At 47.9% G+C, this 22,748-nt stretch overlaps 1 protein-coding gene across 2 annotated transcripts; it reads right to left on the bottom strand.

Moving 5' to 3' along the window:
- Positions 1-1,590: 1,590 nt before the first annotated feature.
- CASC3 (CASC3 exon junction complex subunit) lies at positions 1,591-21,585 on the bottom strand. 2 transcript variants are annotated; one of them, XM_055131577.1, is made up of 14 exons: positions 21,303-21,585; positions 20,959-20,986; positions 20,572-20,609; positions 11,397-11,558; positions 11,153-11,304; positions 10,418-10,594; positions 8,568-9,253; positions 6,333-6,397; positions 5,966-6,080; positions 5,628-5,726; positions 5,165-5,379; positions 4,143-4,265; positions 3,910-3,973; positions 1,591-3,281 (listed from the first exon to the last, which is right to left on the bottom strand). In XM_055131577.1, exons 1-13 carry the CDS (start codon positions 21,531-21,533, stop codon positions 3,950-3,952), a joined length of 2,115 nt encoding a protein of 704 aa, XP_054987552.1. In that variant the 5' UTR covers positions 21,534-21,585; the 3' UTR covers positions 1,591-3,281; positions 3,910-3,949. The 2 variants fall into 2 exon arrangements, with proteins under 2 accessions (XP_054987552.1, XP_054987554.1); XM_055131579.1 differs by lacking the exons at positions 1,591-3,281; positions 3,910-3,973; positions 4,143-4,265 and adding an exon at positions 4,342-4,549.
- Between the last annotated feature and the right edge of the window lie 1,163 nt (positions 21,586-22,748).

The raw sequence follows: 22,748 nt of genomic DNA, 5'->3' as shown, positions 1-22,748 counted from the left end.
GGTATCTAACTGCAGGACCGGGAAGAGGCAGGGGTGAGGGAACATTTTAATATGCTCATTCTTCCTGCCAGCAACCCACCCCCCAAAGCCAACTGACATTCTTTACATGACCCCAAGCAGGGTCCATAGTTACCCATCACCCTGTTGGGGAGAAGGGCAACAAGGGACAAGATTTTTTTTTTTCTTTTTGGGTCACACCCGGCGACGCACAGGGGTTACTCCTGGCTCACGCACTCAGGAATTACTCATGGCAGTGCTTGGGGGACCATATGGGATGTTGGGAATTGAACCCGGGTCGGCCGAGTGCAAGGCAAACAGCCTACCCGCCGCTGTGCTATTGCTCCAGCCCCAAGGGACAAGATTTTAAGGGATTTAAGGGATGGGTGTGAAGTCAGTCTCCAGCTCTAGCAGTTCCAATGTGAGGTATATGCAGCCAGGGATGTGGCTCAATGACAGAGCATGTGCCTTGCATATGTGAGGCCCTGGATTTGATCCCCAGCACTGCCCCCTGCCCCTGCCTAAAGTATACGGAATCCCAACAGATGTCACTTTAAGATGCACCTTAATGCCCATGCTCTCACGTACAGGGATCTGTGGAAACCAGGAACAGATGCTGCAAGCTCCAAATTCCTCTCCCACATTGGGAACAGCCTCTGAAGAAAATCTCATCCCACTCAGTCGAGCAGGAAAACAGCTCAGAATTCAGGACTGTCCTATACTCACCGGAGGCCATCTTGCTGGAGGGGAGCAGCACAGAATAGTGGTGACTGGAGGTTCTTCAATGCCTGTGTAAACCCACTTTGTAAGAAGCTAGCTGCCGGGCTGCCCCCCCCCCCCCACTGGACATTACAGGGTTACTGACTTTTGGTTCATTATCCTGGGAAACTTGTATGAGGAATAATAGATGTTCATGAGTGAGCAGCAGCTCACTGGTTTTCCTGTCCTGAGACTTCAAGTCTAAGACTGTGTGAGGAGCTGGCCTTGTATGTGGCTGACTCTGGTTCAAATCCCCAACCAACAATTGCCAGGTGTCACACTTGAACAGAGCCAGTAATAGCCCCTGAGCACTGTAGGGTGTGTGTCCCCCACTCCCACTTAATATTAAAAACTGCATGAAAAGCTAATTTAGGAGGGAAGGTGTTTACCTAACCCTAGCAAATTCCCAGCACTGCCAGGAGTAGCCTCCGAGCATTGCCAGGTGTGGCCCAAAATCATGCCACAACCTCCCTCCCCCACATAAAGACTGACATTCTGCATATGAGTGATCTGTGATCCTTCACTGTAAGATGCCTCATGCTGCAAGGAACAAACCTCAAGCACAAAGTCAGGAGTAACCTCCATTCATTGCCTGGCTTGACCCCAAATAAAGATCATCAATACAAGGCTGCATGACATCTTGGCATCCATGGGGCAATGTAGTGAGGTGGGACAGTGATGGGGAGAGCAGACATAATAAGGGCTTCATAAGGCACTTCATCTCTCTGGGCTCGTTTCACAAGTCTGAGCTGGTTGTAGTGGTGAATGACAATCAGGAAACCCCCCATTTCCTCCCTCTCAAATCAATTCTTGTACAAAGAACTCGCAAGGAGGCCAAGTTTACAGTCTCAATTTTATTATCTCCAAGTCACAACGCAGATCACAAATGTGCACCTTTAAAAACAGTAACAAAAATCAACACACATGGAGAAATTCTTGCAACAAAACACAGCAAACCAACAGAGACAACTGTCACAGTGTCTTTGGGTCTGGGAACCTGGGCATGCTGCCTGCAGACCCGAGGAGACGGCTTCAGGTTTAAGGCAAAGGGAACAGCCTACAAAAGGCACAACCACCAACCGCCCATGGAAGAATCTTCAGTATTTCCTCCTTGGGGGTTACAGCTTGAGTGCCTCTCCCCTCTCCCCACCCCACACCTGTGACTCAGAGTGGTTAAGCGAGCTGCCGAAGTGAAGGAATAGAAATAGACAACATTACTGGGGGTGAGATACAGCCCCCACCTTCTCCCTCTGTTTCTGCAAGAGGACAGGGAGAGTGGCCAAGTTGCCCCTGGCAGACCTCAGTGCTGCAGCAGTAGGAATTGCTTACCCAGGGGCAGGAGGGAAGTGGTTTAGCGCCAGAAGTGAGGATGAAAAGGATGAAGGCCCTGCCCCCAATCTGAGGGGCTTCCTTAGGCCTTAAGCTCAAGTGTGGTATTTTCTTCCATTTGCAAAGACGAGAGTAGAATTTAGGGAAAAAGGTATCTACAACACTAGCAGTACAAAAGACACCAAGAGCAAGTGCAAAGGACAGGTTAAATCGCTTGCTAGGTAATATCTGCCTCTATCAATGCATTATTGGTCCACAGCAACTGGAAAGAAGGTGTGTAGCAGGAGGGCTGGAAACAGAACCTCAAAGACTGTGTGTATATATACCCCTAAATCATAAAGACCCTTACTCTGTCTCCCTTTTTGGGATGCCATAGATGGAACCCAATCCTACTCTGTCACAAAAGCACATGGCTTGCCATCTCACTCCACTGTAAAGACTTCCCTCAGTAAAGATCGAAGTCTGGCAGAGTAGAGATGAAAGGCAGCTCAGGCTCCTGAAACATGAAGTCGTCAAGAAAAACCACTACCCTCTTGGAGCATTTCTCCACAATGTGCATGCAGTGTAGAGGATGGGTCTGTGACACTCTGTGCAGATTAGCTGTGTTTCCAGAGGAGAAGAGGCAGTAAGAGAATCCAAGAATACAACAGCTAAGGTCAACCACAAAGAAAAGGTCAGCTCTTGGTAGACTCGGCAGGGGGACACTGGTACACTGTCAATAACTGGGATGTAGGGAGAGTCAAAAGGGAGCCCCGAGAAGCTAGGAAACCAAGACAAACTTGTTCATTTAAAAGCAGAGAGGAATAGAAAGAAACAAGAAAAAAAATGTTAAGGATAGTAAGCCAGGCTTTAAAAATGAACAACTTAGAAAACAAAACAAACAGAAAGGAGCATCCCTGGGAGCTGGCTAGAAGTTCCCAGGTGAAAGCAGAGCACACAAAGACCCGGGCTTCCAGCTGCGGGCTCCGAAGCTTAGGCTGTCCGGGTCTCTGCTCCCCAGAGCACAGTCAACTCAAGTCAAAAAGGGAGAGGGAGCAGGTCCACTGGGGCTGCTTTTCTCCAACAGAGCCTGTCCTCAGAGGAAGAAGGGCGCCTCAGTCAGCTGCCTGCTGGCAGGAGCCACCCTGGATCTCTGAGGCCCTCCGGGTACTGGGCAGCCATTTGTATTTCTCTTCTCTCCCAGGCTCTCCCCTTTGCTGTGTTGACAGGGGTGGGGGGAAAAGGAAAAACCACCAGAGTTAGTGGACCATTTGGCCACGTACAAGCTATTTTCAAAAAGTCACATTTCTAAATTATGTGTTTTAATACCCCTAACAAAGCAAAGCAATAAAACACCCATGGTCTTTCTCCTCAGTGACATTTAAAATTGGTTCTGCTTAATACCTCAAATTAAAAACTTCCACTTTCCTCAATAAAGAATACTATCCTTCCATATATTTTTCTCTTACAGCTCCCCAAATAAAATTCTGCCAAGTTAACCATAGTTTTTCTGGGGGCCAAAGAGATAGTACAGCAGGTAAAGCTCCTGACACAATTTTCATAACCCTCTAGGGGTGATTCCTGAAAGCAGAGCCAGGAGTAAACCCTAAGCACTGCTGGGTATGACCCCCCCAAATCAAAATAACAACAAAAGACAATGGTTTCTACTCCAATCCTGCTAATGCATTCACAAAATAAACTCGCAAATTCTGAGACACCTTTAAAGCTTCCCCTACAAGGTACCCCATAATTATATCGCAAAGTACTAATTAAGTGATTTTTGTTTGTTAAGCAAGAAAGCGTGAGTTTAAAATGTTATAGGTCTCAGTAAGTTATAACACTTACTTTTTATATGATGTTACATCAAAAATATTCAGAACTTGTATTAACTGGAACCCCTGCTTACAACCTGAAATAATCAAGCTGGAATTAGTTATCAGACCTTAAAAAACAAAACAAAACAACAACAAAAAAATACGTTCTTTTCCACACATGCAGGAAAGGCGGGAACGTCTCTGGGAAAAGAAAAGACCACAGCAGCTAACAGGGGTCCCCAGCTTGGGAAGGCCGGCTCCTACCTCAGGGGGTGGGGGCTTGATGGTGACTGGCTGGGGAGTCCTGCGGGGTGGGGAGGGCTTTGGCTGCACCTGTTGCTGGGCAGGGTTATAGTAGGTCACTCCTCCATACACCTGTGATGGGGCCTATGACCCCCAATAAGTCAGGAGAAAAAGAAATTAATTCATCTAAAGCACGATGAAATGAAAACAGTCACAAAAATAGAGTACTAACAAATGTTTTATTTTTTAAATTTCTAAGATGCCCCCCCTTTAAAGAAAGTAACAAATTCTGTCTTAATTTTCCCTATTTATATTCTGGTTCCTATTTCTTCAAAATACTCCCCAGCTTTCTCTAATTCCTACCATCAGCTGATAAGTGGAAGAGGCTGAACACAGTGGTGACACTCCAGATATCAGATGGTGTCAACCTGTTGGGAGTTAAGCAGTACAGGAGGGGTAGGGCTGGTAAGTAGAATACAGTCTTATGCAGTTGAATAAATAGTGACATGGTCATCTAAGATGTATCAAAGTACTAGAGCGAAATATTATTAAGCAGGGGAGATTGCTCAAAGGGCTGCTGGGAGTATGTGCTTTGCATGTGAGAGTCCTGGGTTCATCCGTAGCAACACATCATTATACTGTATCACTGTCATCCCATTGTTCATCAATTTGCTCGAGCGGATGCCAGTAATGTCTCCATTTGTCCCTGTCACGTGCTAGTGTAGCCCGATGGCGCATTGGGGGCTCTTTCAGGGTCAGGGGAATGAGGACTGTCATTGTTACTGTTTTTGGCATATTGAGTATGCCATGGATAGCTTGCCAGGCTCTAGCAACACATGATCCCCAGGGAAAAAAAAATCATTAAAAAACCTGGAGAGAACAAATGATGGGCATTACATAAGCTGCATTTCCAGTTTCTGACCACCATGGGGCATCCTAGCACCACAAGCTGTATTGAAATACTCTTAATTCCTTGAACAGTGCCCTCATACCACATTCCTGTATGATTTGAGCACTTAGCATCTGCTCATTAGTCAACTCACCTGTGTATTAGGATATAGATGAGGTGGTGGTGGGGGAGGCAGTGCCCCTGGAGCATAAGGGTAACTGGGATTACCAAAGTTCATGACACCTGGAGCAGAAAAGTAAGTAGGAGCAAGCAATTGCTGAGGTGGTGGCTGTCCTGGAGACATGGACACTGGTGGGGGATAGAGGCCCGGATTGGGCAGAGGTGCCGGTGTCTGGTGGGGATGTAAACCTAGACAAGGAGAGGAAAACAAAAATTGAAGCAGAAGATATAACCATTTCCATGGGACAGGATGGCTGGACTGCTCAGAACAAACAAATGGAAGTACTCAGGATGGTCCCAGAAGGAATTTGCTGCCCCAGCAACCAGAGTGACCGGCCTCATAGGCAGCACAAAGCTCAAAAAGAATGGGGTTTGTGAAGGCTCTAACATATAGCCTCAAGTACTGGGTGCATGAAAGGAAGAAGTGCAAGGCTTACCTGGGTGGGGAAGGTGCATTTCAGGCTGCACAATCATGCCCTGAGGAGGCAGCGGGGCAGGGCTGTCACCATGGGTATAGATTGGTCCCTGGAACTGCACTGTAAAATATCACATTAAGACGCTCATAAACCTTCACTCCTCATACCACAGAGGTAAGTCTTCTGGTCCCTGCAAACCCTTTACAAGATGTTTGCAATTTTCTATGTGAAGAAAACTACACACAATGTTTGAGAATCACTTGTAAGAGGTCACAAAGGGAAACTCAGCAAGCAATAGGCTTGTTTCTTAGTTCACTGCAGTCTGCCAAGAAAGGAACCCAGCAGGAAGGAAAACTCACATGGATCATAGTAATGTCCTTCCATGATACTGATATGCACAGGCGGGGCAGGGGGCTCTGGTACAGGTCTCTGGCGCTGGGATGAATAGCGTTTAGCTCGCCCAGCCTGGACACCCTGAAATAAAGAGAATTCTGTAATCTGTCTCTCAAATCAAGTTGATCTCCCTCTTAGGTGTTATAAAACAACATATGCACGGCAGGTATTTACATTTTACAAAAAAGGTGGTGGGGGGTTGGTAATCAATGAAAAACAATTTGAAGTTATATTCTACTCCATACATGTGGTTAAAAAAAATAGAAGAAACATGGGTAATAAATGGGAAAAATGACTCTGAATTCCCTCCCTAACCTCCCTTCCCCTCTGTACCATTTCTTCCATCCGGTTGAACTGCGGCGGAGGTCCTGCTCCCATGTGTATGTGGTTGGGCATGCCTGCAATAAACCGAGAGGGTCACTGCTGCACAGCAGATTGAAGGGAAGGAGACATTCAAGGACAGCACCAAGGGAATGACAACAGATTTAAGGACCCAACACAGTCACTGCTTTCTAGCTTTGAAAAAAATTTGTTTGTTTGTTTGTTGGGTCAGACCCCGTGATGTTCAGGGGTTACTCCCAGCTCTGTACTCAGGGATTTCTGCTGGTGGTGCCAAGGGACCATACAGGATGCCAGGATTGAACACAGGTCGGTCATGTGCAAGGCAAATTCCCAACCTACTGTACTATTGCTCCTGTCCCAAAATAAAATTTCTTACAAATTATTTTGGCTTCCTGTTAATACCAGCATTTAAAAATAAAACAAAACAACCTGTTCCCATTGCTCTCCATCATAATATATCTATCAAAGTCTTTTTCAGTTTTGGATCACACCTGGTGGTACTCAGAGATATCATCTGTCAGGGATCAAACTCTGGTCAGTCTATGTAAGGCCTTAACCCCTGTATTATCGCTATGGCCCTAAAAGCCTGTTTAACGTTAATTTTTTTCAGTGAGAATATTAAAGTTAGAATTTCCCCCATGAAGTACTTTCTTGAATAAAGTCCCTGGGATATTATACCCAGCATATTACATGATCAAATATACTTTCAAACCACAACACCCAAAAGCAAAGAGAGATATCAAATTGGAATGCCCCGCCACAGAGGCGGGGTGGGGTGGGGGGATGGTACTGGGGGGGTGGGAGGGATACTGGGTTCATTGGTGGTGGAGAACAGACACTGGTGGAGGGATGGGCTCTTAAACATTGCATGAGGGAAAAACAAGAACAAAAACGTGTTAATCTGTAACTGTACCCTCACTGTGACTCACACTATGAAATAAAAATAAATAAATAAATAGAAATCTTCGCCCCAAAATTTGAGCAACAATAGACAAGGGTATAGTCTGTAAATCTATCTGATTATCCCTGGTCATAAAAATCTGGGTTGGAAATTTGATAGAGACTTTTTGGGGGGGGAGGGAGAAGGGGGGCCCATACCTGGTCATGCTCAGGGGCTACTCCTGGTAATGCTTGGGTCTCAAATCCAGGGTCTCATATATAAAAGGCAAATGCCCTGCCAGGGAGCCACATTTCTGGCTCCTGGAAAGAGACTGATTCATTTCTGGCTATAAACAACTCAGTACAGGGTTCACAAAGACAATTTAAGGGTTAAGGTGCTTGTTTGAAATTTGCTAGTCCAGTTTGATACCTGGCACTTTGATCCTTTGATCACTGTCGGGAGTTAATTTCTGAGCACAAAGCTAGGAGCAAATCCTGACTATAGTTGAGTGTGGCTCCAAAACAAAACAAAAAACAAGAGTTTAAAACAAAAAGCTCAAAAAAAGTAAAACAAAAAGCTGGGGGCAGGGAGCGCAGGCCTGGAGCAATAGCACAGCAGGTAGGGCGTTTGCCTTGCACGTGGCCGACCCGGGTTCGATTCCCATATCCTATATGGTCCCCCAAGCACCACGAGGAGTAATTCCTGAGTACATGAGCCAGGAATAACCCCTGTGCATTACCAGGTGTGACCCCCCCAAAAAAAAGCTCAGGGGAGGGAAAAGAGTATGTAAAGATGACTTTCCAATGGCAATAAGATATTGCTAAGAGTATATGCTCCAAACATCAATCAAGGTCCAGTTTAGGGTCTACTAAATATCCAGTAGTTTGGATATACTAGGTTTTGGGTATTTAAAACTCCTATCTGGGGCCAGAGAGACTGTATAAGGGGTGAAAGTGTTTGTTTTGCAATGTTGCCTACAGCAGTTAGATCCTCGGCATGGAATGGCCCCTGGAGTCACTATCAAGGTCACTATCGAGCACAGAGCCAAGAATAGCCTCTGAACAACCCCAGGTTGTCGCCTCCAAACCCAGAAGAGAATATTAGAAAAGCTTCCCTTTCAAAAAAGATTTGAGGATCTATGTTCAAAATTCAAGACTGAGCAATTACTAGGAGGCAAAGGGTAGTCTTGGGTAACAGTCACAGCCGCTTGGAGGTCTTTGAATATATTTATGACCCCATCTGTTTCCTGTAGTTAATGTAACAGTTATTTGTCAGCAACCGTAGATCCCTGAGACAAGTCCCATGCTCAGAAACCCAACAAAGGAGAAAATGCTTCAAGTACATACCTCGAAGCTCACGTGGTTGCATAAATGAAGGCTGCCCTGGGCTCCAATTCTGTTCCGTTATGTTTAGCTGTGCCATGTCCTGCTCAAGTCCACCTGCAGTGGACTCCACTGGAGGCTCCCAGCTGCCGGTCTTAGGAGGTGGCGGTGGGGTGGCCTCAGGGACAGAGGGTACTGGGGCTAACCCCTCGGGTGGAGGCGGCATCTCCTCAGCAACCTTGACCGCCTCTCCAGCTTTGATTCTGGTTCTTCTTGCTCGTGAATAGGATTTCTTCTCAACAGGTCTGTCTGGGGCTGGTGGCACAATTTCAGCAGGAGGAGCGGGTACCTCTGAGGCTGACTCTTCCTTCTCAGTGTTGCCAAGCACTTGAGCATCTGCTTCTGGAGATGGATCCCTCACAGGAGTCTGCTCTAAGCGCCGTGATCGGTAACCAGAGTCATGCTTAACAGTCTCACCAGATCGGCCACCATGCTGCCCACCAGTCTCCAAAGGCCTGTAACCTGCACGACCTTCCTTGAAGCCCCCAGATCGAGAGTAATTCCTGGGAGTAGACATCCGGCCAGTACCTGCAGCATTCCTGTTAATAAACGTCCTTGGTGGCAGGGGACCTCCAGGGCCCTGGTGGCGATGAGACTTGTTTGGTCGCTCACCAATCCAGTTAGGATCTCTCTGTGGAGGACTTCCAAACCTGGAAAAAATGAAATGGAGGGAAAGAATCTTACCTGGGGTCAGAGTGATAATACAGCGGGTAGGGCATTTGCCTTGCATGCGGCTAACCGGGTTTGATCCCCGGCATCCTATATGATCCCCCCAAGCACCACCAGGAGCAATTCCTGAGTGCAGAGCCAGGAGTAACCCCTGAGTATTGCTGGGTGCAACCCAAAAAGAAAAACACAACAACAAAACCCAGTAAGACTCTAGAAAGATGCTTCAAGATGCTGGAATACATTCTTTCATGCACGAGGCCCACGTTTAATCCCTTTCATTGCGTGGTCTCTTGAGCACTAGTGAGATGATCCCTAAGCACTGAGTGTCAGGAGTAGTCCCTAAACAACACTGTCAGATGTGACCCCCCTACCCCATATTTTGCTTTTGAGCCACACTAGTGATGGTAAGGGCTTGTTCTTGGCAATGTTTGGGGGACCATATGGGATGCTGGGGATTGGTCGTGGGCAAGGCAAGTGCCCTCCCCTCCTCCCACAATTTTTAAATTAAAAAAAAATATATATATATATACACATATATATATATATACACACACATAAGGGGTTGAATGATAGTACAGAAGATAGGGCACTTGTACACAGCTGACCCAGGTTTGATGCCCAGAATCCCATATGGTCCCCTGAACCTACCAGGAATGATCCCTGAGCAGAAGAGCCAGAAGTAATCCCTGAGCACTGCCTGGTGTGACAGGTCCACACCCCCACCCCATTAAAAAAAAAAAAATCAGGACTATGTAGCTGGAGATAGTACAGCAGGTAGGACACTTACCTTGTACACAGCTAACCCAGGTTAAATCCCCATGACTCCCTGAACACTGCCAGTAGTGACTCCTAAGTGCAGAGCTAGAAGCAAGCCCTGGGCACAGCCTGGGAGGCTGGAGGAAAAAAAAAAATCTAGAAAGAGAACACAGCAGGTGGACCGTGGTCCTACCAGGAGCAATTTCTGCGTGCGCAGGAGTAAGCTATAAGCACCATTTGGGTGTGGCCCCAAAATAAGAAATTTAGGGGCCAGATACATGGCTCAGTGGTAAAGCACATGCCTCACATGAAGCAGGTCCTGGGTTCAATCCTTGGCATAAACAAAAATAGTAAAGAAATAAATAATCTAGGCCCCAAATTTTCTCAACCTGGGTTTCCGGATTCTTCGGGGTTTGATGTCATCAGGATTATGGGCTGAACGAATGTCATAGCCGTAAAGAGCAATGAGCTCCTGTCGAGACTTTGGAGCTTGTTCATCTTCCCGAAACTTGTCATGTTCCCAGCGACCCTCATCCTTCCACAGTTTTCGCTGACGCCCCTTAGGTCTAGAAGGAAAAGTATCTTCAGTTGGCAGCATCTACCAAGTAAAGATGTTCACTGCCTAGAGAGGGAGCTCAGTAGTAGAGTACATGCCTTGCATATGTGAGGCCCTGGATCCTACCTCTGGCATCTCCCCCCCAACCCAACACAAATAATATTCATGGTAGGCAGGCAGGAGAATAGAAACATCAGGTCATCTCCCCATCTTTCCAGCACAACTCCAAAACCTACCAAAAGCAAGAGTGTATCGTAGCACCAATGCAAAGGGAACAGAAAGGAGGAAAGACTTCAAACTCCTCAGCACCTAAGAGTTTCTCTCCTGTAACACTGCCCATGCACATGTTTCATAGGGGATGGCAGGCATGGAAGCGTAGTCTGGATCCCAGCTCCTTCACCAAGAATTACAAAATCTGTAAACTTTGCTTTCCTTATCTGTACCAGAGGGATAATGACAATTAATTTCCAATGCTGTAAGCAGTGTGTGGGACAATACACGGAGAGCATGGAGGGGAGATGCGACACTGAGCACTACATCCACACTACACAGTATGAGAGGCTCTTACCTGACTTCCTCCTCTTGAGTTTGCCCCCGAAGATCATGCTCAAAGAAGAGCCCTTTCCGGGGGATGTAGGCTGGGTTCTTCCGATCTTCATCATCATCCAGATGTTTGGGGCCCTTTTTCCCCACTTTGTTCTCCACAGGCTCTGTGCTCTCCTAGAGGACAGGAGGGGCTCCTTACTCTTCCAAGGTCACTGGAAATCACCTATCCCAGTTTTCTTCCCCAGTGGCCTTCCATGGACACTGACCTGTCCATCTCCACTCTGTCTCTCTCCAGTCACAGTGCCTTTGGTGTCAGGCTTTTCTTCGCCTTTCTCTTCCTTTGCTGAAGAATTAGCAGCATCATTGGCTTCTGACTTCAGTTCCACTTTGGAGTTTTCCTCTTCACTGTACTCCCCCACCTCTTCACCCTTAAAAAAAAAGAGAAAAGAAAAAATAGAAAGGCTTTTCCGTGTCAGCTATGAGGACAAGATTTTAATGGTACATTTTTATTTTCCAATTGGTTAAGAAAACTTTTTTTTTTTAAAAACTTTTTTGGGTCACACCCAGCAATGCTCAGGGGTTACTCCTGGCTTTGCACTCAGGAATTACTCCTGGCGGTGCTTGGGGGACCATATGGGATGCCGGGGATTGAACCTGGGTCGGCCGCGTGCAAGGCAAACGCCCTACCCGCTGTGCTATTCCTCTGGCTCCAAGAAAACATTTTCTAACATTTTTTTTTTTTTTTTTTTTTTTGCTTTTTGGGTCACACCTGGCAATGCACAGGGGTTACTCCTGGCTTTGCACTCAGGAATTACCCCTGGTCATGCTCAGGGGACCATATGGGACGCTGGGATTTGAACCCGGGTCGGCCGCGTGCAAAGCAAACGCCCTACCCGCTGTGCTATCTTTCCAGCCCCCTAACAAAATTTTAATACATCAAAATTAATTTATTTTTGGCCACACCTGGCTACTACTGACTCTGTACTCAGGGATCACTCCTGACAGAGCTTCAGGGAGCCATATGCAGTGTCGTTAATCAATCTGGAGCCAGCAGCACATAGGCAAGTACCTTAATTCCTGTACTATCTCTAGCCCCACAGTGTAGAAAGTTTACTTTTAGCCACACTGATGGTGCTTAGGGATCTGCACACTTTCTCCTCCACCCCCATCTCTCTGGACCCTAAGTAAGGATTTTAAAAAGTGGGGCCAGGGAAATAGTAGTGGACAAGGTGTTTGCCTTGCACACAGCCAACCCAGGTTTGATCCCCTGCACTTCATATAGTCCCTCAAGCACCACCAGGTGTTCCCTGAGCAGAGCCTTGATGACCCCAAAAACAACACAGGGGCAGGAGAGATAACATAGTGGGTAAGGCATCTGTCTTGCATGCAGCTGACCCTGGTTCTATCCTGGCATCTCGTAAGGTACCTGAGTACCAGAAGTGATCCCTGAGTGCACAGTAGATGTAACCTGAGCATTGCTGGGTGTGGCAAAAACAAAACAAATTAAATGAAATAGTGTGAGCGATAGCACAGCAGGCAGGACGTTTGCCTTGCACACGGCCAACCTGGGTTCGAATTTCAGCATCCCATATGGTCTCCTGAGCACTGCTAGGAGTAATTCCTGAGTGCAGAGCCAGGAGTAACCCCTGTGCATCGTAGGGATGTGACCCAAAAAGAAAAAAAAAAAAGTCACACATATACATTTACACAGATCCACGTGTTTTCAAAAAAAGATATGCAGCACTGTTAGCAGTGAGAGCCTATTGGCATTACATGACGAGACAGGGAGACAAACGTCTACCAAAGAAGCTTAATCACACTGTTGATTAATCACTCCCCTTTTAATGAATTCTCTTAAACATACAGTACCTAATTAACTACATTCAAGTTATGAATTCTCCAATCTCAAAATGGCTCACGATAGGGGCTAGAGCAATAGTAAAGCGGATAGGGTGTTTGCCTTGCACGTAGCCAATCCAGGTTCTATCCCCAGTATCCCGTATGGTCCCCTGACCCTGCCAGGAGTGATCCCTGAGCACAGAGCCAGGAGTAAGACTTGAGCACTGCTAGGTGTGGCCCAAAAATAAAAAAACTCAAAACAGCTCAATGTAGTGATCCCCATCCTTTTAAAATTGTGTGGATTTCTCCCCACCTCCTCCCCAACTGCTTTTGTTTGAGACACACTCCAAAAGGCTCAGGAATTACTCCAGGCTCTGCATTCAGGGACACTCCTAGTAGGACTCTGAATACCATATGTAGTACCAAGGATTGCTCAGGTCAACTGCCTACAAGGCAAGTACCCTACTGACTGTACTCCAGTCAGGACCCCTTTTTTTCTGGGGGCCGGGGGGATGCTACTGGTCACTTTGCTCAAGGGCTATTCCTGGCTCTATTATGAGGAGTGACCTCTGGCAGTGTTGGCAGAGAGTCCTGGTCAAGGCTGCTGCAGCTGCATACAAAATAAGTGCCTTATCTCAGTACTCTCATCTCCAGCTGCAGTCCCCTTTTTAAGAATTTGGGTCACACCCAGCATTGTTCAGGAGTTACTTCTGGCTCAGCACTCAAGAATTACTCCTGAGAGTGCTTAGGGAACCATATGGGATGCCAGGGATCGAACTCAGATGGGTCACAAGAAAGGCAAATGCCCTATTCACTATACTATCATTTCAGCCCAGATTTGTGGTTTTTGGGTTACCCTATGGTACTCAAGGGCTATTCCAGGTGTATCTCCCAAGGCTCACTTTGGGGACAATGTACTGCCAGGGATTGAATCCAGGCCAATGGCACACAACGCATATGCACTAGCACTACAAACTCTCTTACCGACCCTGTGAACACTTAATATGTAGAATTTTGATGGAGAGCTGGATAGACAGCACAGGGGTTAAGGCACTTGCATGCAACTAATGCTAGTTCGATCCCCAGAACCAATCATAGAGCCAGGGGTAATCCTTGAGCACCACTGGGTGTTGACACCTTCCTCAAAGGAAATTTGCTTTCATGGATCTCCATGAGACAGTAGTTTAGTATGCACTGAGAAACAAAATGAACTACAATTGCTACTTGACACTTCACTAATTTAAACAGTATTTTAAGTAGTCTGTATTCAGTCTTTAAATAAGAGTTTAGCTGGTATTTTAAACTCCTTTTAATAAATTCTATAATCCCAAAGCACTATTACCCTCTAGAAGAGGGGCTATGTGTTTTGAATCTCTAATATGAAAACTAAATTGCAGGGGCTGGAGCAATAGCACAGTGGGTAGGGCGTTTGCCTTGCACACGGCCAGACCCGGGTTCGATTCTCAGCATCCCATATGGTTCCCTGAGCACCGCCAGGAGTAATTCCTAAGTGCAGATCCAGGAGTAACCCCTGAGCATCACCAGGTGTGACCCAAAAAAAAAAAAAACCCACAACTAAATTGGAGTATGAGATTGTTAGCCACTAATTTTTTTTTTTTTTTTTTTTTTTGCTTTTTGGGTCACACCTGGCGATGCACAGGGGTTACTCCTGGCTATGCACTCAGGAATCACCCCTGGCCGTGCTCAGGGGACCATATGGGATGCTGGGATTTGAACCCGGGTCGGCCGCGTGCAAGGCAAACGCCCTACCCGCTGTGCTATCTCTCCAGCCCCAGCCACTAATTTTAGAGTTACATAACTATAAAAATTCTACTTGGAGGGCCAGAGAGTATAAAGAATATAATGGGTTTAAGGGGTCAGATAGACAGTATAGAAGAGGGCACTTGTCCTCCAAGTGGAGAGAAGGGAAGAGAAGGGGAAGAGAGAGGGAGAGGGAGGGCAGAAGGGGGAGAGGGAGGGAGAGGGAGAAAGAGGGTGGAGGGGGAGGGGAGAAGTGAGGGGGGAGGGGAGAGAGAAGAAATAGTAGAGAGGGAGGGAAGGGGAGAGAGGGGCAGGGGAGAGAGAGGGAGAGAGAGAGAGAGATAGAGAGAGAGAGACACCCCTGAAGCAAAGACAGGAATTTAAATGCTGCCAGTATGTCCTGATCCAGAACACATTAGGAAACAACTTGTACAACCATTATCACACCTTAAAGTCCAAGTGCTCTCTCTGTCTCCCCTCACCATCTTTTTCCACTTCTTGCCCTGAGCACAGTCATTTGCCTCCCCACCCCGCCCTACCCCCAACACACACACACCCCACCCCCCCTTTCCTCGAGACCAGAGAGATAGTACAGGAGATAAGACACTTGCTTTGTATGTGGCTGCAACTCTTGATTCCCTAGCACCACCCTAAGCATGGCCAAGAATCACTCCTGAGCAGTCAGGAATAGGTTCCACGCACTGCAAGGAGAGGACGAGGACCAAAACCAAAACCAAGACCAAAACAGAAAGAAGCAAAGTTGATACTGCTGCTTATGACAGAAAGTATTGGAAGAAGGGGCCAGAGAGATTGAGTGGGCTCCAACAACAAACTGAAGCAGGTGCCTCACATGCCTTATGAGCAGGTTGATATCCCTGGCACAGTATAATTTTCTGAGCACAGCTAGAATTGACCCCAGAACACACCAACCTTGGAGCAGCCCCTAAACACTGCCAGGTTTGGCCCAAACAACAAAAGAATTGGATTTAGCCACAGAACAGTAACAAAGGTTGGCTAGTTCTACGGAGGGAAAAGGAGTTATTTCATTAAGACTCCTGCAAAGGTTTTAGAAGAGTAATGCCTTTAAAAAAAAAAAAAAAAAAGATAGTTTTGGAGGCTTTGGAGTCACAACCGGTGGTGCTCAGGGCTTATTCCTGGCTCTGCATTCAGGAACCGGAAGTGCTCTGTAGACATATGGGATACAGAAGATTGAACCAGGGTTGGCTGTGTGTAAGGCAAACACTAACCACTGTACTATTTCTCCAGCCCTAATTATGTTCTTGTCCTCCTATGAACTGTACCTAAAGAGAAAGAGAAAAGAATAGGCAAGTGAATATAGTGACCTGTGAAGACACAAAGAAATAGACTTAAAGGTACAGTCCCAATTTCCAAGTGAGAGCTGGCCGGCAGATAATGTACACCGACTGATCTTTTACTCTCCTCCTCAGTCAGTCACATGTTCTGAATTCAGCACTCCAGCCCTAGGCTATCCACAGAAATCTGATCAGACTTACTGAGACACATTGATGTAACAAAAAGCTCTACTGCTTTAAAATTGCTACCCTTTTTCAAATAGAAGCTGAGTCTTCCTCCCTGATGAACCAATAAATTCTTCTTTTCCATACTTTCCTAATCAGCATCTGAGGATTCTGATCTCTGCTTGTGGGATTGGGTTCCCAGAAATGTACTGCTGTTATGAAATTCACATATTTGAAAAAGATTGCTTGATCTTATATACACTGTGAGGATTGAGATTTTACCACCTGGGGCCACACCCAGCTATGCTCAGGGCATACTCCTGGCTCTGCTCAGGGGACCATATGGGATGCTTAGGACTAAACCTGGTTGGCCACACGCAACCAACCTGGGTTGAATCCCCAACATCCAATACGGTTCCTTGCGCACCACCAGGAGTAATTTCTGAGTGCAGAGCAAGGAGTAACCCCTGAACCATCATCATGTGTGATGGTTCACAAAAAGACCTCCTCCAAAAGAGAAAAGTTATTTTGGGGCTGGAGCAATAGCACAGCGGGTAGGGCATTTACTTTGCATGCGGCTGACCTGGGTTAAATTTCCAGCATCACATATGGTCTCCCGAGCACCGCCAGGAATAATTCCTGAGTGCATGAGCCAGAAGTAACCCCTGAATGCCGGTGTGACCCAAAGAGCAAAAAGAAAAAAAAGTTATTTTTCAAAATATAATTAGGATACTCAGTGGTAACAGGTATACCTGGTAGGCATGAGACCTGGGTTTGATCCCTTACACCAAAAAAAAAAAAAAAACAAAACTTTTTTTCACAAAGTAAACAACCAGAAAAACATCAATATATCAAGTCAAATTTGAAACTTCTATTTTACAATGCATTATGAAAAATTAAAGGACAGAAGATAGTGCAAAGGGCTGAAGTACACGCTTTCCTAAGTGCCGCCATTTATAACTCAAAGAAACAAAAATTAAGAATTAGGGGCTGGAGTGATAACACAGGAGGTAAGATGTCTGCCTGGCAGACCAACCTCAGATGATTTTCTTTTACTATCTATAGTGCCTGAGTGTTCCCCAGGGGTCAACCCTAAACAGAGGTATGGCCAGTCTGAGACCAGACAGTTCAACAGGTAAAGAACCTGCCTTGCACACAGCCGACCAGGGTTTGAGCCTCAGCATACACACAGTCCCAGAGTCCCACCAGGAGAGATCCCTGAACACAGAGTCAGGAATAAGCCATGAGCACACCACTGCGTGTGACGGGGGACCGAAGCAATAGTTCAGCGTGTAGAGCGTTTGCCTTTACAAGTGGCCAACCCGGGTTTAATCCCCAGCATCCCATATGGTCCCCCAAGCACTGGCAGGAGTAATTCCTAAGTGCAAAGCCAGGAGTAACCTCTGAGCACCCCGCTGGGTGTGACCCAAAAGGCAAAAAAAAAAAAAAAAGTAAAATGGAATAGCACCAGTAATACCAGCTTTGGCCTAGCAACACCCTCCACCCCACCCCCCACACACATACATGCGCACATATACTAGTGCAAAATTAGGAAATGAAGAGGGGTTGGATAGTACAGGAGTTAGGGTTGCAGTTACCCAGTTCAAACCTGGACATTTCATGAACCACTCCCTCCACCCACCCCCCTCCCTACCCACACCCCCGCACCAATGGCTTTAGCCCTGAGAAGACCATCTGGCTCGACTAGTATCACAGGCCTTAAGTTTCCTAAGCACTGAGTGGGATGGAGTAGGGAGATAAAGCATTAAATAGTGAATATAGGTAAAGAATATTAAGATATACAAGTTCTATGCCATACTATAGAGCACTTCTATATAAACGAACACTAACCAATGACCAAAATAAAGTTTAACGAAATGATTGGACCTTAAAGAAAATATGTGGGAAAATGCAGATTCAAAACAGAGAGGGGTTGGAGCGATAGTACCTCCACTTGGCTCAATCTCTACCACTGCTTGGTCCCATGAGCACTGCGAGGTGACTTCAAATCCAAAAAATAAATTTAAAAAACCATCCAAGTTGACTTCTGAGGGATGAAGCTCTATGATAAACCATACCACCTGAGATTCTGATTTTCATCCCCAGCACATCACACCCACAAAAACAGTATCAGCAAATAACTTTTAAAAAGAAGTGCAATGGGGCTGGAGCGATAGCACAGCAGGTAGGGCGTTTGCCTTGCATGCGGCCAACCCGGGTTCGAATCCCAGCATCCCATATGGTCCCCTGAGCACCGCCAGAGGTGATTCCTGAGTGCATGAGCCAGGAGTGACCCCTGTGCATCGCCGGGTGTGACCCAAAAAGCAAAAAAAAAGAAGGGCAAGCATTGGTTTGGTTCAAGATAAAATACCAGGTTCACATCTTCCCTAGGACTGGAAATAAAAAAGGAGAGGCGAATATGTAAAGTTGTTCCATGAATGAACAAATATTCAGAATCTTTCAGGCCTAAGATGTGGCTCAGTGGCAAATGCATTTAGGAGAAATAGGTTCAACCTCCAGTACCACACACACACACACAATAATCTTCAACACATTAATTTTAAGGAAAAGAAGGGGCTAAAAATCCTGAGGGGGCTTGAGCGACAGCACAGCAGGTTGGACGTTTGCCTTTCATGTGGCCGACCTGGGTTCGATTCCCAGCATCCCATATGGTCCCCTGACCACCGCCAGGAGTAATTCCTGAGTGCAAAGCCAGGAGTACCCCTTTGCATCACCAGGTATGACCCAAAAAGAAAAAAAAAAAAAAACCCAGAGGCTAGAGGCTGGAGAATACAACAGGTAAGGTACCTTTCAGGTTCAATAAGGCAAGTGCTTTAGCGGTCTTTATCTCTCCAGCCCTAGTGTTCACTGATGCATATCCAGGGCTCAACAGAAAGAATATAATGTAACAACTATACAAACTTTATAAAATGGCTCTTGATTTATAATCCAACTGTTCCCATATATAACCCAGCAGTCAAAATTCTGAACTCAGAAATCTACTGAAAATCTTTAGCAGCTTATCCAATATAAACAAGTAAACCCAAAGGCTGGTATAAAGAAACTCTCCTAAACAGAGAAAACCGTTCTAAAAGCTAAGGGAAGCACCTTATACACATCACTTTAAATCATGCCTTTCTAGGTCTTTAGATACACTGGCAGGTGGGGGGGTAGAAGGGGAGTAAGACTAGGTAGAGGAGAAATATCCCAATCAGAGCTGGGGAGGGGCCAGAGAGAGAGTACAGCCAACAAGGCACATGGCCAACCTGGGTTCAATCCCCAGCACCACATAAGGTTCCTTGAGCAACCCCAGGAGTTAGGAGTAACTCCTGACCATTGCCAGGTGAGGCCCAAAGACCAAAATGACAAAAACAGAGCTGGGGAGGGCCGGAGCGATAGCACAGCGGGTAGGGCGTTTGCCTTGCACGCGGCCGACCCGGGTTCGATCCCCGGCATCCCATATGGTCCCCCAAGCACTGCCAGGAGCAATTCCTGAGTGCAAAGCCAGGAGTAACCCCTGAGCATCGCTGGGTGTGACCCAAAAAGCAAAAAAATAAATAAAAAAATAAAAAAAAAAAAACCAGAGCTGGGGAGATGGCTCAAAGAGAAGGCACCCATGCTTTGTATGTAGGAGCCCTGGGTTCAACCCCCACATGATTCCCTAATCACCCCCACGCACAAGAAACAGCCCCCGAGCACTGCCACCCCAGTCTGGCAAAATCCAACTGGCTGGCTTCACTATTTAGGCAGCATATAATGAACTATCCCTGAGGTGGCCCCCAAACAGAAATAAACTATCAAACACACCCGAAGGAGGGTTTCAAGTAGTTCACATCTCCCTCAGAACCTACTGTTCACAAAGGGTGATTTTGAACTGCTACCTGAGGCTTGCTCAAGTTTCTCTCATTCTAACCGCATAAAAATTTTTTTTCTAAAAGATTTCTCAGAAACACATGATTCACAAGAACTAGGGGGGAGGGGCGGGGCACACCCAGTGGTGCCTGGGGATATTCCCAGCTGGGGGGCGGGCTCAGAGGGGTGACATGCAGTGATGAGGGGCATAACGCATCAGGAATCAAAAACCTTGCTGAGGGGCTGGAGCAATAGCACAGCGGGTAGGGCGTTCGATTCCCAGCATCCCATATGGTCCCCCGAGCACCGCCAGGAGTAATTCCTGAGTGCAGAGCCAGGAGTAACCCCTGAGCATCGCCAGGTGTGACCCAAAAAAAGGAAAAAAAAAAAAAAAAAAAGCGTTGCTGAGCCATCTACCGCGCCAGGTGAGGGTACTCCTGAATCACAGGCGTGCATGCGTTTCTGAAACACAATCCCCAGCCTACACGCAACAGAAATCAATTGCACTCACTTCCGAGTCTTCCGCACTTTCATAATCCGAGAGGACAGCTGAAAAGAAAACAGAAATATACACGCGGGTGTAAACATCTACGCCTCTACGTACATTTTAAAAGGTAACAGAAATCATCACCCCGTTTCCCGACGGTGGATCATTCATTTGATTCCTCGACCCACACAAGCTGCTACCGCAGACCCCCGCCCCGCCCCTTGCAGATGGGAAAACGGGCCGCAACCACTGGGAGCGGAGGCTGCCGTGTCCCCCCGCCCTCCCCGGCCCGCCGCAGCCCAGGCAACCAAGAACCACTCGGGGCTTCCTCCCCGCCACCAGACCCTTCACAGTCCGATGTCAAGTCCCGGGACTGGGTGCCCCGAGCCCGCGCGCGAGCTCCTCACTCACCGTCGCCCTCGATGCCATCCTCACTCTCCTGAGGGAAAGAAGACAGACACGCCGGGCGTTAGCGGCGCCGGGGTTGCGCGGGGAGAAGGCCTCCAGACTCCGCGCCAAACGGCTGAACAGAGACACGCGGGAGGGGTCCCCCCCTGTCGAACAGCCCCCGAGGGGCGTCCGGGTTCTCCCCACCCCCAACACACACACACACACACACCCACAGCCCGGCCCCAACCGCTCCACAAACGCCCGCTCGCCCCGTCGCCACCTCCCGACGCCGCCCCCGCCCCCGGGGGCCGCCCGCGCCGCTCCCCTCCCGGCCCTCACGGCGGGGGCGCCCCGCGCGGACTCACACACTCCGACTCCTCGGCGCTCTTGGCACCCCCGCTCTCCACCCGCCGCAGGTGAAGGGCCCCGGCCCGGCCTCCGCGCTGCGAAGGCAGAGAGCCGCTGCCGCCGCCCCCCGCGCTCCCGCTACAGCTGCCGCCGCCCCGCGCCGGCGAGCCGCCGCTGTCCGAGCCCGAAGCACCAGATTCTTCGTCCTCCGTGTCCTGCGAAGCCCGCTGCCGCCGCCGGTCCGCCATCTTACGGAGAACGGCCGTCGCCGCCCAGCTCCTGACGTACCGCGCCCGCCGCAGAGGCTGCCGGGAGGCCCGCGAGCGAATCCCGGCAGGCTTCGCGGCCGGCGCCGAACGCCCCGCCCCTAGGGGCGGGTCCGGGGCGGGGCCTGCGCCCTGCGGCACGTTTGCGGGCGAGCGGCATTACGTAAGCCTGTGCCGGGCAGGGGCGCCGAGGGGTGCGCTCGCCTGGTGTGGTCCCCGGGCGTGGGGCGCTGCGCTTGGGGCAGCCTCCTCCGGTTCCCCGCCCGGCCATCTTGAGCTTTCCCGAAGGGAAGGCGTCAACCTGCCACAGGGTCACTGTATCGCTGCGGCTTTGGCGCTGTTTCGTAGTTCTCAGTTTCCGTTTCTCCTTCCGACCTACGTTTTGAAGCCTGTCATTTTACTGCATGGGTGTGCTTGGTAAAAAGCATGCAAAGCTCCAAAGACGTTGTGCTGCATCACATTTATCGCACCAGCCCAATTTAAGCTAATCCCGATTGCAGCAAACATTATCTGTAGGGAATGCAAAATCTTTTCTAAGCTTTAATTTTCTCTTTCCTCTCATGACTTCCAGCGCCAGCCATCACCTCTCACCAAGTGCTGGCAGGTGTAATTAGCCTTATCAAGCAAGATTTTAGAGCCCTTTTTGTTTTCCATTCAAAGAGACGACCTTAGGAACGGTCTTTGGGTTCAATATCCTGACATGATTTAATTCTTGCTAAAGGTTACCAGAGGACTAGTAGAGAAGGGAATACTTTGATTTTGGTAATACATTGGTCAGAAATTTAAAAAATAGGGGCTGGAGGGGCTGGAACGATAGTGGGTAGGGCATTTGCCTTGCACGTGGCTGACCCAGGTTCGATTCCCAACATCCCATATGGTCCCCTGAGCATGGCCAGGGGTGATTCCTGAGTGCAGAGCCAGGAGTGACCCCTGTGCATCATCAGGTGTGACCCAAAAAGAAAAAAAAATTAAATAGTATATTTTCTTTGGATCATGGTAAACATATTCAAGACTAAAAAAACACCTACTATGACTAGATGAAACAACAGTGAAATTCTTGTTTGGGGGGGGCACACACTGCAATGCTGGGGGACAGGGACTCCCTCGTCTTGTGCTCAAGGATCATTGCAGGGGGGCTTGGAAGATCAAGTGATGCCAGGGATCCAAACAGGGCTCCAGACCTTTGATTCCTCTCCC

The sequence above is a fragment of the Sorex araneus genome, chromosome 3 (genome assembly GCF_027595985.1).
Source record: "Sorex araneus isolate mSorAra2 chromosome 3, mSorAra2.pri, whole genome shotgun sequence".
NCBI classification, from domain to species: domain Eukaryota; kingdom Metazoa; phylum Chordata; class Mammalia; order Eulipotyphla; family Soricidae; genus Sorex; species Sorex araneus.
This window is presented reverse-complemented; position numbering and strand designations above follow the sequence as displayed.